Source organism: Populus trichocarpa, chromosome 4 (assembly GCF_000002775.5).
Source record: "Populus trichocarpa isolate Nisqually-1 chromosome 4, P.trichocarpa_v4.1, whole genome shotgun sequence".
NCBI classification, from domain to species: domain Eukaryota; kingdom Viridiplantae; phylum Streptophyta; class Magnoliopsida; order Malpighiales; family Salicaceae; genus Populus; species Populus trichocarpa.
This window is the reverse complement of record NC_037288.2, coordinates 8,150,548-8,164,081: the sequence shown is the minus strand read 5'-3', so window position 1 is coordinate 8,164,081 and position 13,534 is coordinate 8,150,548. Positions and strand designations below refer to the sequence as shown.

Below are 13,534 nucleotides of genomic sequence, written 5' to 3'. Positions count from 1 at the left end.
TTCCCATTCACCGCTTATAGTACTCTACTAGCACTGCAAAAGTTTCATACCAAGTTTGAATTGAAATTTGATTACAGCTTTTATTTATATTAAATAACTCATTTATTCATGGAATGTACGTAGATGAATTTTATTGAAAAGAGTTCTTTAAATAAAAGAATTTATAAATATAGATACTTTGTAAATGTGTAACCAAGATCACCATTTTTAATTAAAACCTACTACATTACTTATTATCATATTTATATTTTAATGTATAATTATATTTATTTTAATAATATTATCAATTTATTATTTCAATTTCTAACTAACCCTATAAATAATTAATGCAAAATTTTACTTTGGTGTAGTCAAGATTTGTTTATGTCTTTTGAAAGCTAAAAAATAGTTGTATTATAGATTATCAAATTTTATATGAATTTATTAATATTTTGGAAAATAAAATATTTTAATTTAGTAAATATTCATCCATATATTATTCAATACAACCTATTAGATTAGAGAAAACTAGTTCTGATAAATATACAAATCACATTGTAAGGCAATATTCTCAAAATATATAATCTAGTTTAAGACTTCCTCTATTTAATTAATTCTCATAGATCATGCTAACTTTTAACTGAAATTTGCTCGTTGTCATTTTTCATGTGTGAACCCACCTAGCTCTCTTTCTCATTACATAAGGATTATGTCTTCATCACATCAAAGTGAAGCAGGAAGTGAGGCAAAGAGGGTACTCATGGATTTGAATCAATCAATGGAATTCGATCTAGCAGCAGATGATCCCTCAGCACAGGTTGAAAATGTTCTTCCTGTGAATTCTTCCATGCTGCCTTATCACCAGGCAACCGAGGAGGTGAGGTTTTATCACCATTTTTCTTGTGTTTGGCTTGCATATATAGATGGATAGATGCTGATCAGGCTAGGTTTTCCTATTTAATTATTGCAGCACCATAGGCAGGATTTGGAGCTTTTCTGGAATCAACAATTATCAGAGATCTCCAATGCTACGGGTAATTTCTGTGGGTGATTCATAATACTTATTTGCATTCATGTTAATTAATTTAATTTTTTTTACTGATTTAATTATATATATATGTACTTGGTACCTCATATCCTCGTCATATTCAGCATTCAAGAGCAGTCATCTATATATTGCCTCTGGCAAGGATCAAAAGAGTTATGAAATCTGACGGAGATGTAAAGGTTTGCATGTCTTTGATGTCATTTTTGATGGCTTAATTACTATATATGTTTTTTTGTAAGAAAATCAATGTTTGGCATATTTTAATTTTTTATGGCTAATTAAATTCTTATTTCAACCCAAGGCTTGGTGATAAATATTGTGATCAGCTAAAAGGGTGTTTTTAAGAAAAGAGAATATATGTAATTAAGAGATTGTAATTAATTAGTAAACTAAATTGGGAATTAAGCATGATAATTAATTAGTTTTCCCCAAATTTCATGGCAAGAGAATACTAAAAGTTATTAAAATAAATGGATTGTGCTCATCACGAGGAGTAATTACATTAGATTAATAATCCTAATAAATATCTTACAATTTTTCATGAAGCCAGAAGTTATTTCATAATTTATATTTATTTACCGTAATTTCTGTTGTTAAGAAAGCTTTGGTTAATTTCTTTCATGTTATTTCTTATTGGATAATTAATTTGTATAGATATAAGCTTACATCATGGGTTCTAAGATGAAATTTGTTTCTATATAGTGCATAGTAAATAGACTCCAAAATTAATCAACTTGAAAAACCTTCTATTCTTCTTAAAAAAAGAAAAAAATATATTTGAGAATTAAAGAATAAGAAGGTTGCGAAAAACTTTCAAAATTCTAAAAGGAATTTACATTATAAATTTTTTATCATATCATATTTACAGTGTTTGATGGTTAGGTTTAGCACAATTAAAAATCACATCTAATGATATGTTCAACAAAAATCACAATAAATAAAATTTACATAAAACAATTTTGTATGGGCAGGTTTTTCTTTTCTTTGGAACGATACTTGAAGCCTGTTTTATATAATAGTTAAATAATTAATATCAATAATTAATATTTTATTATATTATATAAATGTACATATATGAGTGTGTGTGTGTGTGAGATCTTCACTGTCCTGCTTATGTTTTTTACAGGGTGATCATTTTTTATTCGGTTCGGTTTTTATCAAATAAAACTAAATCGAATTTTTTTTTAAAAAAACATAAACCGGTTCAAACTGACCGGTTTCGGTTCGGTTCGGTTCGGTTTTTAGAAAAAAAACCAGTTCAAACCGGTTTGGCTTGGTTTTTTCGGTTTGGCTCGATTTTGGCTTGGTTTTTTCCGGTTTGGCTCGGTTTTTCAGTTTGACTTGGTTTTGGCTCGGTTTTTTCCGGTTTGGCTTGGTTTTTTTTCAGTTTTTTCGGTTTGGGTTCGGTTTGATTCGGTTTTTTTTGTTTTAGGCTTATAAAACCGAAACCGAACCGAACCGGCTGGTTTTTTCAAAATTTTAATCGGTTTTTTTTCATGGTTTGGTTTTTTTGATTATTTTTTTCCAGTTTTCTCGTTTTTTTGCTCACCCCTAGTTTCACTACCAGAAAATCAATAAATACAAACGGAAATACCGAGGCAATATTTCCGTCGATAAATTTTCGAGGGATTTTACCGACGAAAATATTCCCTCGGTATATACCGAGGGAATTACCGTGAGAAAAAAAATTAAAACAAAGCAAAAATAAAAATGATGACGTGTCATTTTTACCAACGGAATTACCGACGGAATTTATTCCATCGGTAAAATCCGTCGGTAAATTCATTGGTAAACTATGAACACTGTTCATCATGTCAATTACAAAGGGAATCACCGACGGAATTTTCCGTCAGTATTTTCCAGAGAGCTCCAGAACTATTCACTTTCCAATTGCACTGTTAATTATTGTTCTTTACGGACAAAATCACCGATGGATTTAAAAGTCGTCGGTGTTATTTGGCAGTTTTCTGAAAAAATTCAATTAATTTAAAATTTTCATTTAAATATTAGAGACGAAATCACCGACGGATTGAAAAATCGTCGGTAATTGTTGGCGGTTTCTGAAAAAAAATTACAAAATTGAAAATTTAAATTAAATATTACCGATGGAATTACTGACGGAATAATTAAAAAATATTGATATTCAATTATCCGTTGGTAAATCCGTCGCTAACGCGCCCCAATAAAAAACCTGAATCTTCTTATTTCACAAGAGACATACTCATTTCTTATTATTCTTCTTCTACTACTACTACTACTTCTTCTTCTTCTTCTTCACTATATGTAAAAAACATCAATATCTATTTCTTTCTCTTCTTTTCTCTCCTCATCTCCTTCTCTTTTCCTTCATGCTCGGGTATGTCTTCTTCTTCTTTCTTCTTTTATCCTCTTAGTTTTTTTTTTTAATTAATATGCTTTATGATTTATTTTTTTCTCTCCTTAGCTTCACTTGCAACTACATTAAGGTAAGATTTTTCTTTTTTCTTCTTTTTTCATGATTTTTTTCACTAGATTTGTTTTTTATTTTATTTTTAATTATTTTTGTTCTTAATAATTGTATAAATGTTGTTGTGAGATTTTTTTTTCATATGAGATCAATTTTTAGTTGATTTATTTATAGGATTTTTAAATTTTTAGCAATTGCAACTTCATTTTTTTCATATGAATTTTTTTAGTTGAATTTATTTTTTCATTTTATTTATTTGTTGCAAATTTGTTTGAGTTGATTTTCTTATTCTTTTTCCAAGCATTTTGAGTATATATTATAGAGTGTTGATTTATGTTAATTTAATTATTTTATAATTTTATAAAATGATTTTTTTTTTACAGAGTGTTGAAGTGTCTGTTCCGTCAGTAAATCCGTCGGTAATAATATTTTTTTATTACCAACGGATTTACCGACATACAAAAAATTACTGATGAAAGATTCATCGACAGAGCATTTCCGTCGGTGATTTTGTTGATAAATTAATTACCGACGTAATATGTGTCTTACGCCGATGGAAAAATTCCGTCAGTAAAATTGTAAAATTGTTAAATGTTGTAGTGTTTTTGATATGATATTACTAGATGATAAGCGCATAAACTCCTCTCTTATGATCTCGAAAGCTTGTGAGCTCTTAATTCTCGAGCTCACTCTGCATGCGCGCATGGCTGCAAACCACTGATTGCCAGCGTCGAACATTGCAACGATGTGACATTTCCAGGGCCATAAGGCAAGAAAATATGCTGGATTTCTTGAATCGTGTGGTTCCTTATGATCACGAGCAGGTGCTTTCTTTTTCCCTTGCTCGTGCCAACACACATGCAGACAGTGCTAGGAATTCATGGCTAGATATATATATATTGTATGTTTTCATGTGGGTGGTTTCTTTGGTAACTTGGCAATTACATGATTCAATTTGTGATTTTCTTCTCTTTTTTTTCATGTATCAAATATGTGGTATGTATTTCATTTTAAATCGTCTGGTTCAAATTCCTTATATAAGTCAATCAAGAGTTCATCTGTGCTGATTATTATATAAAATAGCTTTTGAATTTGACTCGTGATTCAAAGTTATTTCTTATAATTAACTTATGCCAATGATATCATTTAGTTAGTTATAATTATTTCCAATAATTAGCTTTTATTATAAAACTCAGTTCCGCCTAATTAACAACTAGAACCTGATTTGAATCTAATTTCACAAAAATAATAAGAAATTAATTTAATATAACCCGATCAAAAAAGCTGAGTTGAGCCACAATTTGAGAAAAACTCATTGATTTTTTTTAAATAATAGAATTGATACATCAATTATCTTTTTCATATTTTTTTCTCAAAGTAATCTCTTGATGATGACTCAACAACTAAAAGTCTTATATAAGTCATGTCAAACGTATATTTAACCTGAAACTTTGACAAAATGATGTAGAGGAAAGCCCTAATTAACTGTTGGAATGTTGGATATAAATTCAGGAGGATGAAGTAGCCAGGAGCATTGAAGAGTACACGAAGTCTCTTCCTCACATGCAAATACCATTTCCTTTCTTGAAACTCGATGGATCGAGTGAGTGATATGGTTCAAAAAATAATTTTTATTTTATTTTATTTTATTGTTATGACAAATTAACATTGCGGTTAAGTTATCTCTGTGATCATGCGATTGTGTAAATTTTTTTGTATATTTCCTAGGGATTCATGATGGATCAGAATCATGAAGTTCCTCAACAACTTGTGACTAAACCACCGATCCCCTCTTCTGATTTCACCTTACTCGGATCTACTTCAAAGGTGAACGGTGAACATCTGTTGTATGATTTCAATTTATTTTTATTGATCTCATTCGGCATAATCTAGCTTAGCATCATTCCCATTTCAATTCCAACCCTTTTGTGCAAAGGAGAACCTTAAATTTACTATATATGCATAAACATATTTCTTGAGTTCTTACACATATATACGTTGTTTGTTTTTTGCAGTGGGCAAATTGATGGAAATCATGCTGAAATAAAGCTAGCAGCTACCACCTTTTATCTTCGTGTTATGAAATAAACGGAACGATATCCTTTGTGTGGGCTGTCAGTACTTTTTTTTATTATTGTAAAAAAGAGATTCCAAGTCGAGTCGAGGCTATTTAAACGCAAGATAGCTGAACCATAGCTCATTTGCCTTGAAATATAACTTTTCTCTTAACTACATGTTTGGTAGGGGCAAGGGGTAGGGCACAAAAAAAAAAGAAAAAAAAGTGATGGAACCAGGGGAAGATAGTTGAGAAGGGCTGGAAAGGGAGATTGTGAGCTAGTGGAAGTTGTGGACATGAGGTTTCTGGGAAGAAAATGGATCTGTCTTGATTTCTTTTTAAGATTTCCATCGTATTTTCTTCCCAGTATCTCTCATGCCAATGACATTCAACAGTTCATCCCTTTCCCTTCTATCTCCACTCTCTCTTCATTTTTTTTTCTGGCTTAATGTTCCATGGAGTTGACAAGAGTTTAAGCTTGATTTCATTTGTTTATATTTCACCTTTCCTTTCCTTTCCTTTCCTTTCCATGATCTCCTCTCACCATTCTTTATTCGTTTCTTTCCCTTGTTCATCGTCAATGCTGCATTGGCGTTTACTATTTATCACTGCTTTTATTTGTTGCAGTTATTATTGCCACTACTCTAATGATGTTTCTTACCAATAGGTCTCTGGTTCACCCAACAATGAATCCAATTTCTATAGCTCCATAATTATTCACCTATGCATGAATGTGCCAATGAGCTAAAAAGGATACACTGGCTAGCAGAAAAAACAGATGCAGCAAAGTTAAAGCTTGCTTCCGAATCCATGGAGCACTAGCTCTGTTGTGCTTATTAATAAAGCATCCCTTTTAACCGAGGAAGACATACTTCTTTCATTATCAGCTTTTGCCAATCACTTACAAGTTAAACAGCAGTGTGCAATGGAATCCGGTAGGGAATGATCTCTGCTTTTACAATCATCCCATCATTAATGGATAGCTAACCTTCAACTATAATTTACATGTTGCGTCAATGGATATAGAAAAATCATCTCAAACAAAACCTGCAAGTCTCCTATATGCTTTAGATGGGGAAAAAAATAAGCATGTATCAAAATCAAACCTACATTGTGTCTGCAAAGTAATCATCCCTGCTTCATATCTTTAACCAGTCCAGAACTCCATGGAAGAAGAAATAAGTATATCCATACTGAAAAAGACTGACAGAGAGACAGTAAATATGCAACAAGAAATACCACCATCCAATTATAGATCTGCAAAAAAACTACTTGCAGCGCCATTAGCATTCTCATTTTTTCTCTTGGCTCCTGAAAAATTTAGGAAAATTAAAAGCAAATGCATCAGATTCTGCAGGCACTGTACTTTTTAAGGTTGCTGCATAGCATGCTTTAATCAACAGATTCACCGATGGCAGGTTAAAAGTTGACAGAAAAATAAAGGCAGAAGCAAGGTTGGGGTTTGAGGCAGTTGAAAGTAATATGGATAACTATGCAATATCAAAATAGATTTGAGAGGTCAAATGTCATCTCTTTAATTTTCAAGTGTCCATGATTTATGCAACTTTCGCATTTGAATTCAGTATTTAAAAGGAGTAGGTGGCGTCTATTTCACAGGCAAACCCTAACTAGAGGATAATTAAGTAAAACAGATATATTGTTCCTTGTGCTCTCACATAAGCAATTATATTAGGTTCAGTACATTTTTAAATTTGTGAAGGACAGATCAACAGCACAGTCAGGACACTATCCTAACTATCAAAGTTTGCTCAACCTAGCAAAAATAATGTCTTGAATATCAGCTATTCATGTGCAAACTTCAGACAAAAGAAGATGGTTATTCATATTTCTGCAATTAAATCCAGGGTACCTTTTCTAGACTTTGGAGGTTTAGTATCCACATCCATCTCATCACTATCGCTGTCTGATACAGCAGCTTGATCATTTTGAGCATTTACAGAATTTTGCAATAGATCATCCAAATCCCACATCTGAATGACACAAGGACTGGAGTCAGGACATCACAATAAGGTTCCACAGAAGGTGTTAAATGCAGAAATTTTGTGAATAGGAGCACAAACATTCATGTCTGCATGCATATGTTTAGAGACATGTTTGTCTATATTTGTAGGTAGATAGATATATATATATATATATATATATATATATATATAGAGAGAGAGAGAGAGAGATCCACCTTCAACACTTGATCATGTGATATACTGCCAAGAAACTTTCTGTCATGAGAAAAGGCTGCAGATTCCAAACAAAATTATACCCTCAGCAAGCTTGTTTTGGCAATCTAAAAACAAGTCCAGCTTTTTAGACAATCAATAGTGGAAAATGGGATGAGATGGTACTAGTGACTCTTAAATAAACCTCAAACTTTGATGCGACAATATACACATGAGCAAGTTTGTATTATGTGAGTCAGACCCATGACAACCTAATCAACCCAAGGGTTGTAATCGGCAAATCCATTTATTGGGCTCTTTTTAAATTAGAAAATCATTTATTGGGACCACATATCAATAAGCCCTGCACTTTTACTCTGTACTCTTATGCAGTACCTTTTCACTTCATCTTGTGGGGTACTTTTTTATTTATTCGTCGCTTAAGTCATGAAACAAATCACAGCAATTCTACCTATGAAACAAACAGTTGCCTGCGTAATCAACAATCACTTCTTTTCTCTCTTCATTCTTAGGCAAACTCTCTCAGCAGCACTCATGGGTTTAAGAGAGCAAAACCTTTCAATTATTTTGCCACTTTACAAAATCTGGGAGGTAGGTGGAGGATTTTGGAAACAAAATTCTTGTTGGATTATATGACTACTGAAAGATAAGTATTAGGATTGTTGATTTCACACTTGAAGCAATTTGTTTTCATGAGTATAATATTCAACAGCATATAATATCAAAAACAAAAAACAAAAAACTTTCATTGGTATGACAGGCAAAGAGAGGAATTGATAAAAAGTAGAACTCCATAAGATTAACTGGCAGTTTGCTGTTGTATGGCATCAATGCATATTTTCCTTTAATTTAAAAATAGTGGATCCCACTGGTGTAGTGATTTATCCTATTAAAACACTTGAAATAACCAAGTTGGCCACAAGTCAACCTCACCTAATAAAAACTCTACATTAACATAGAGACCAGTTCACAATTGTACAATGATGGAGGTGCAGAAATAGCACCATGCTGAAAAGTCTCCATGGCATGTCAATCCAATCACAACTTCCATCAATTACAATAAATATAGTTAATATAAAGCTTCTATTGAGGAAGAGATATATATACAGTACCAAGATGCTCAATAGGATACTCTGAATGTTCAGCAAGCGGCTGGATGATTCTATTAGGTAATATGCCTAGCAGACTGAAAAAAAGAGTGATGATCGTGATTCAAAATTTGGATAAAAACAATCCCTTCCTATCTTGTACAACTCACCTTATAAGTCCATTCTCAGATCCAGTAATGACCCTGTCTTCATCAAGCTAAAACAAAAGATTTAAATGTTCAAAGTAAGCAAAATCCTAGATAGTAAAAAATCCAACGAAATAAATAAATCAATCACACCTTCAACAAAGCATCAATGGAGTTTGGGGAAAGACCAGTAAAGCGATCACTGAAAATCAAAACAAATATTCAGGACACTCCACCAAGCAAGAAATCAATATTGTGTAGAGAGAATTCAATTGAAAATCTCCATTCATGAACAGAGACTTGCACACTGTCCCAAGACTTTCTAAGTTTCTAGTATTTGTACTTTTCAAAAAGGATACCTGCAATCCTTGAAAAAGCCCCATGAATACAATAGCAGTGTTCCATTTTGTGAACCACATATAACTTTCCAACCATTCTGAAACAAAATGGTACAAATTAGAACAGGAATTTAGCACAAATAAATTATGAGAAACAGCTTTCAAGTATTTCCTTTTGCAACAATTTTACAGCAAAGTAACATATGAACAAATGCGCAGACAGACATTTGAAACTCATTTATTTTCTACAGTCCTGAAAGTCCATTATGCAGCTAAAAGGTAAGATCTGTGGTGGCAAATAACAACGCCATCTACTTAAGATTTATTTCTCAGAATCCCCAGCTCCAAGAGTCAAGTGCTCTATTGGAACGTTTTAAGCAGTCTATCCCCACAAATCCCATGTCATAAATATACATTAGCCAAAACAATTTGCTAATAAGCTCACAAAAAGATAAATATATGCTTCTCACAGCCACAGAAGCTATTTGAATATCATGTAAGTGTTTACCTTCATAATAACAACAGACAATAGCTCTTCTTCAGAAAATTCAGATTGAGATTGGATCTGATATAAAGGTAGAACAAATTAATCAAAATGCACAGCTCTGCAGTATTTTGCAAAGGTACTATTTTTTCCTGAAAGAACAACTTACTTTATTACTGCGAAGGTTGCAAACAGAAAGGGTCCCATCTCCACTAAACAATACATAAGACAGAAAATCATTAGAGTTTTGCCTGAAGTATCAGCAAACAAAATGTAAACAAGTTTTGCCTGAAGTATCAGCAAACAATGTGAAAATGAAAATTACAAAATCCCGTGAGATGCTCACTTGTGTCATAAGAAATTATATGTAGATGAATCAACCAATCTTTCAGAGAAAGAACTAGAAAGAAGTAAAGAGGAACCTGACAACAACAAATCAAGATTTCTTTAGCTAACAACCCCCTACTCAACATAGTACAAATGAAGTGAATCATAAAGCTCCTACAAGTTCCATATGTTTTCATAAAAACTTTGTAATCCCCTCAACCTCTTAAAGCAAAATAAAAGTAGTGGAGATGTAATTACAGAAGGGATAAAACAAGTTATAACAGTCTTAAATACCTTGTTGACAACAGTTTCATGGAATCAGATGCAAAGGTCATATCTGAAACATAGTCTTCATGCACATTAAAAGAATTGCAGCAAGAGCGTTGCCTGGTATCCCATACCTGCAATGAAGAACAAATGACTGAAAGAATCAAAATGAAGGATTTGCAATGTAAGATGTGAAGACTTCAAAGAGTTCAATGAAGAGTAAGATTAGGGGAATCACAGAATGTGATGATGCGCAAAAGATTATGAAAAAAATCTGGTCCTATCCAAGCTCAGGACATTCTCATCCAACAAATACTAGAAGGTTCATTGTAGCAAAACGATTACATTTTGACAAAATAATTAGTTAAGAAAATAGGATAAATAGGAAACAGGAAACAGCAAATTGCAAGAGGCATGTATTGTGAGGGCATAATCCAGATAACTACAGAGGCTACAATAGAAAAGACTAAGATGCAAGAGGAAATAAAAGCTTTGTCCATTCTAAATCATCATAACCTTTAAAAATAGACACAGAAAGACATGAAACATAGTCACCTTAATACATCCTTGATCATCCCCAGTTGCAATGGTTGACTCTGTGAGGTTTATCAAACTAAAGATGGCATCCCTGTGAAAGAAAAAGGTTGCCCTATGAGAATTACGAGCTAAAAAAGAAACTTTTGTGAGAGATGGGGCAAGATCCATTTCATCAACCTTTAAAAGAGGTGAAAAAAGAAAATTAGTAACCTACTCGTGAGCATTTTCAAGACGAGCGATTGGTGACCCAGTTTCTAAATCAGTTGCCAGAATGGAGCGATCACTAGAACCCGTGATAATTGCTGAACTCAAATGCACATAAGTTAGTACTGTTAAAAGTGAAAAAAGGAATAGCAGCAACTGGTACAGTTTGAAAGGCTAACAAATGAATACTGGAAAATCATAAAGTGAAAATCAAAATACAGCACCTTGTCCATCATTGATGAATCTAGCAGCTCTACAAGCCTCACTATGAGCATGAATTTCCAACAATCTGATAAGAGTTTGAATTACATAAGTTGATTAAAATGCAAGGTCACAAAACAATTAAAAAAGGGAAGATGATTTTTTCCTTTGCATTATAGTACCTTTGTGGCGAGGAATCAGCATTGAAACGGTATCTATAACAAGAAAGCTCAAACGATCAAACACTAAACCAAACATAAACTGAAAGCAATTTCTAGAATGATAAAAAGTGGACAAAACCAGAGCAAAAGAAGAGTTTACTAACAGGTGAAGGTCGCCAGTGATCAGACCTGCAGTCACTAGATTATCTGAAGGATGGAAATCCATGGTAAACGGAACTTTTCCTAAGTCTATCTCCATTTCCCCTCTCTTTGTTCCTATATTCTTTTATATATACTCAATGCCAATAAATAAAACCCTCCGAACACTTCAACAACAAGCACAGTTATTCAGCACAATCCCTCCACAGTGTAACCTACACATATTTAACAAAACAAAAAAATCATTCATGATACTCAGAAATCGCCTTCCACTTTGTACTGCAAAAAATTAAACAAATAACAAGCAGTTGAACCAGCTATACTTTTCTTTTATTTAGTCCAAATTTACCGGGTTCGAGCTCAAAGCTTTTATCTTTTTATGCAAATTAACAAAATAACAAATGGGTTTTCTACTTTATATGTCAAAATCAAATGGTCAAAAATCTACTTACACGCATAATAGACATATGAAGCTCATGCAATGGAATGTTTGCAATATGGGGCATACAGGAAATCCATGACCAAAAACAATACTATGAAAATATCCAGTTTTTTTTCTTCTAGCAATAAAAAAGGTGCAAGAATTAAACCGGTCTATTAGGGCAGGAGCTTGATTTGGTGGGGCGGCGCACGGGTCGGGGGTCGGGGGTCGGGGAAGAATTTGGTGAGAACTGGCAGGCAGAGAAAAGGAGTGGCGGGAGGGGGTTTGTTAGGGTTTATGAGAGGGAGGTCCGAGTGGAGGAGTGGGGTCTTTTTTTTTTTTTTTTTATTTGGTCGTTGATGATTTTATGCTGGGAAAAAAAAAAAGAAAAAATCATTACAGGGGAGAGAGAGAGAGAGAGTTTGATCTTGCTAAAAATCGTCAATTTTGCGTCAATGATTTTTTAAAAAAGGTATAGTTTAATATAGTTTGTAACTTTCATCTTGTTATATATATATATATATTAATGTTCAATAAGGTTTTTTAAATCAATGTAAATTTTAGTTTTTGGAGCAATTTTATGGTATTTTTATGTGAATAATGGATTTAATTAACATGATATTTTGCAAGTGTTTTTAACTAAAAACAAGTTAAAAAATAGTTTTTTTAAGTTTAAGAATTAGAGATAATAATAAATACTCACGGGTTAAATTTATCATATTTATATTCTACTTATTATTTTTAAAATAAAAAAATTTAAATATTCATATTATTTTCATCGTTTTGAGTATTTATATTGATATTTATTATCTATTTATTATTTATTATTTAACAAAAAAATAAAATAGTAATATTTATATTTGAAATAGGGCTAGATTTGGGTCATGTTTAATAATACACATACTATATCAATTACTTCATCGGATAAAATAATTATCTAAAAAATATACAATTACTTGAGTTATATGAATATGAAGTTATGTAAATATATATTGAGATTGAATTAAATTAACATTGTTGTTAAAAATTCAGAACTCAAGCGATGAATCTTCTATTTTATTAAAAAAATTAGACATATAATATATCATGTGCCTATTTAAAAAAAATTGAAGAAAAATAAGAAAGGATTAGGAACATGAGCTAGGCATTTTAGGTCCAAGTGTGCCAATGCTATTTGTTTCAGCCTGGCACATGGCCCAATTGTTTTGGGCCAATATCACCTCTCTTTATATAAATTTTTAATTTTTTTTAATTTATTTTACTATGAATAAAAATAATTAAATAATATTTAAAATGCCATTCAATTTTGTCATAGTTTTCATATAATAATATTAAAAATTACTTTATGAATTATTATTCAGGTAACTGATATGCAAATTTTATAAAATATATTCTCATAAATATTAAATAAGAATAAAATATCTATTTTTTTTATTTTTTCTACATAAAATTTTTTAGATTAATTGATCTTTTATTT

General features: G+C 31.9%; 1 protein-coding gene across 4 annotated transcripts; it reads right to left on the bottom strand.

The window, feature by feature from the left end:
- Positions 1-6,380: 6,380 nt before the first annotated feature.
- LOC7456844 (WD repeat-containing protein 55) lies at positions 6,381-12,403 on the bottom strand. Of its 4 annotated transcripts, none has more exons than XM_052452611.1 (16): positions 12,089-12,403; positions 11,642-11,851; positions 11,499-11,531; positions 11,340-11,404; positions 11,126-11,213; positions 10,930-11,002; positions 10,402-10,508; positions 9,950-9,992; positions 9,805-9,861; positions 9,318-9,394; positions 9,112-9,160; positions 8,983-9,029; positions 8,837-8,910; positions 7,727-7,782; positions 7,400-7,520; positions 6,381-6,840 (listed from the first exon to the last, which is right to left on the bottom strand). In XM_052452611.1, the coding sequence occupies exons 2-16, from the start codon at positions 11,734-11,736 to the stop codon at positions 6,779-6,781; spliced, it is 1,047 nt and encodes a 348-aa protein (XP_052308571.1). In that variant the 5' UTR covers positions 11,737-11,851; positions 12,089-12,403; the 3' UTR covers positions 6,381-6,778. The 4 variants fall into 4 exon arrangements, with proteins under 4 accessions (XP_052308571.1, XP_052308574.1, XP_052308572.1 ...); XM_052452614.1 differs by having other exon boundaries at positions 11,642-11,803; XM_052452612.1 differs by having other exon boundaries at positions 12,227-12,403.
- Positions 12,404-13,534: the final 1,131 nt, after the last annotated feature.

What these genes read in the sequence shown, in the direction of transcription:
- LOC7456844 (XM_052452611.1), bottom strand. Translation starts at nt 11,736, where the DNA reads ATGGAGATAGACTTAGGAAAAGTTCCGTTTACCATGGATTTCCATCCT. An exon ending in GCTGATTCCTCGCCACAAAG is followed by an intron (nt 11,405 to 11,498) that starts GTACTATAATGC and finishes AACTCTTATCAG; the next exon opens with ATTGTTGGAAATTCATGCTC. An exon ending in GCAACCTTCGCAGTAATAAA is followed by an intron (nt 9,862 to 9,949) that starts GTAAGTTGTTCT and finishes CCTTTATATCAG; the next exon opens with ATCCAATCTCAATCTGAATT.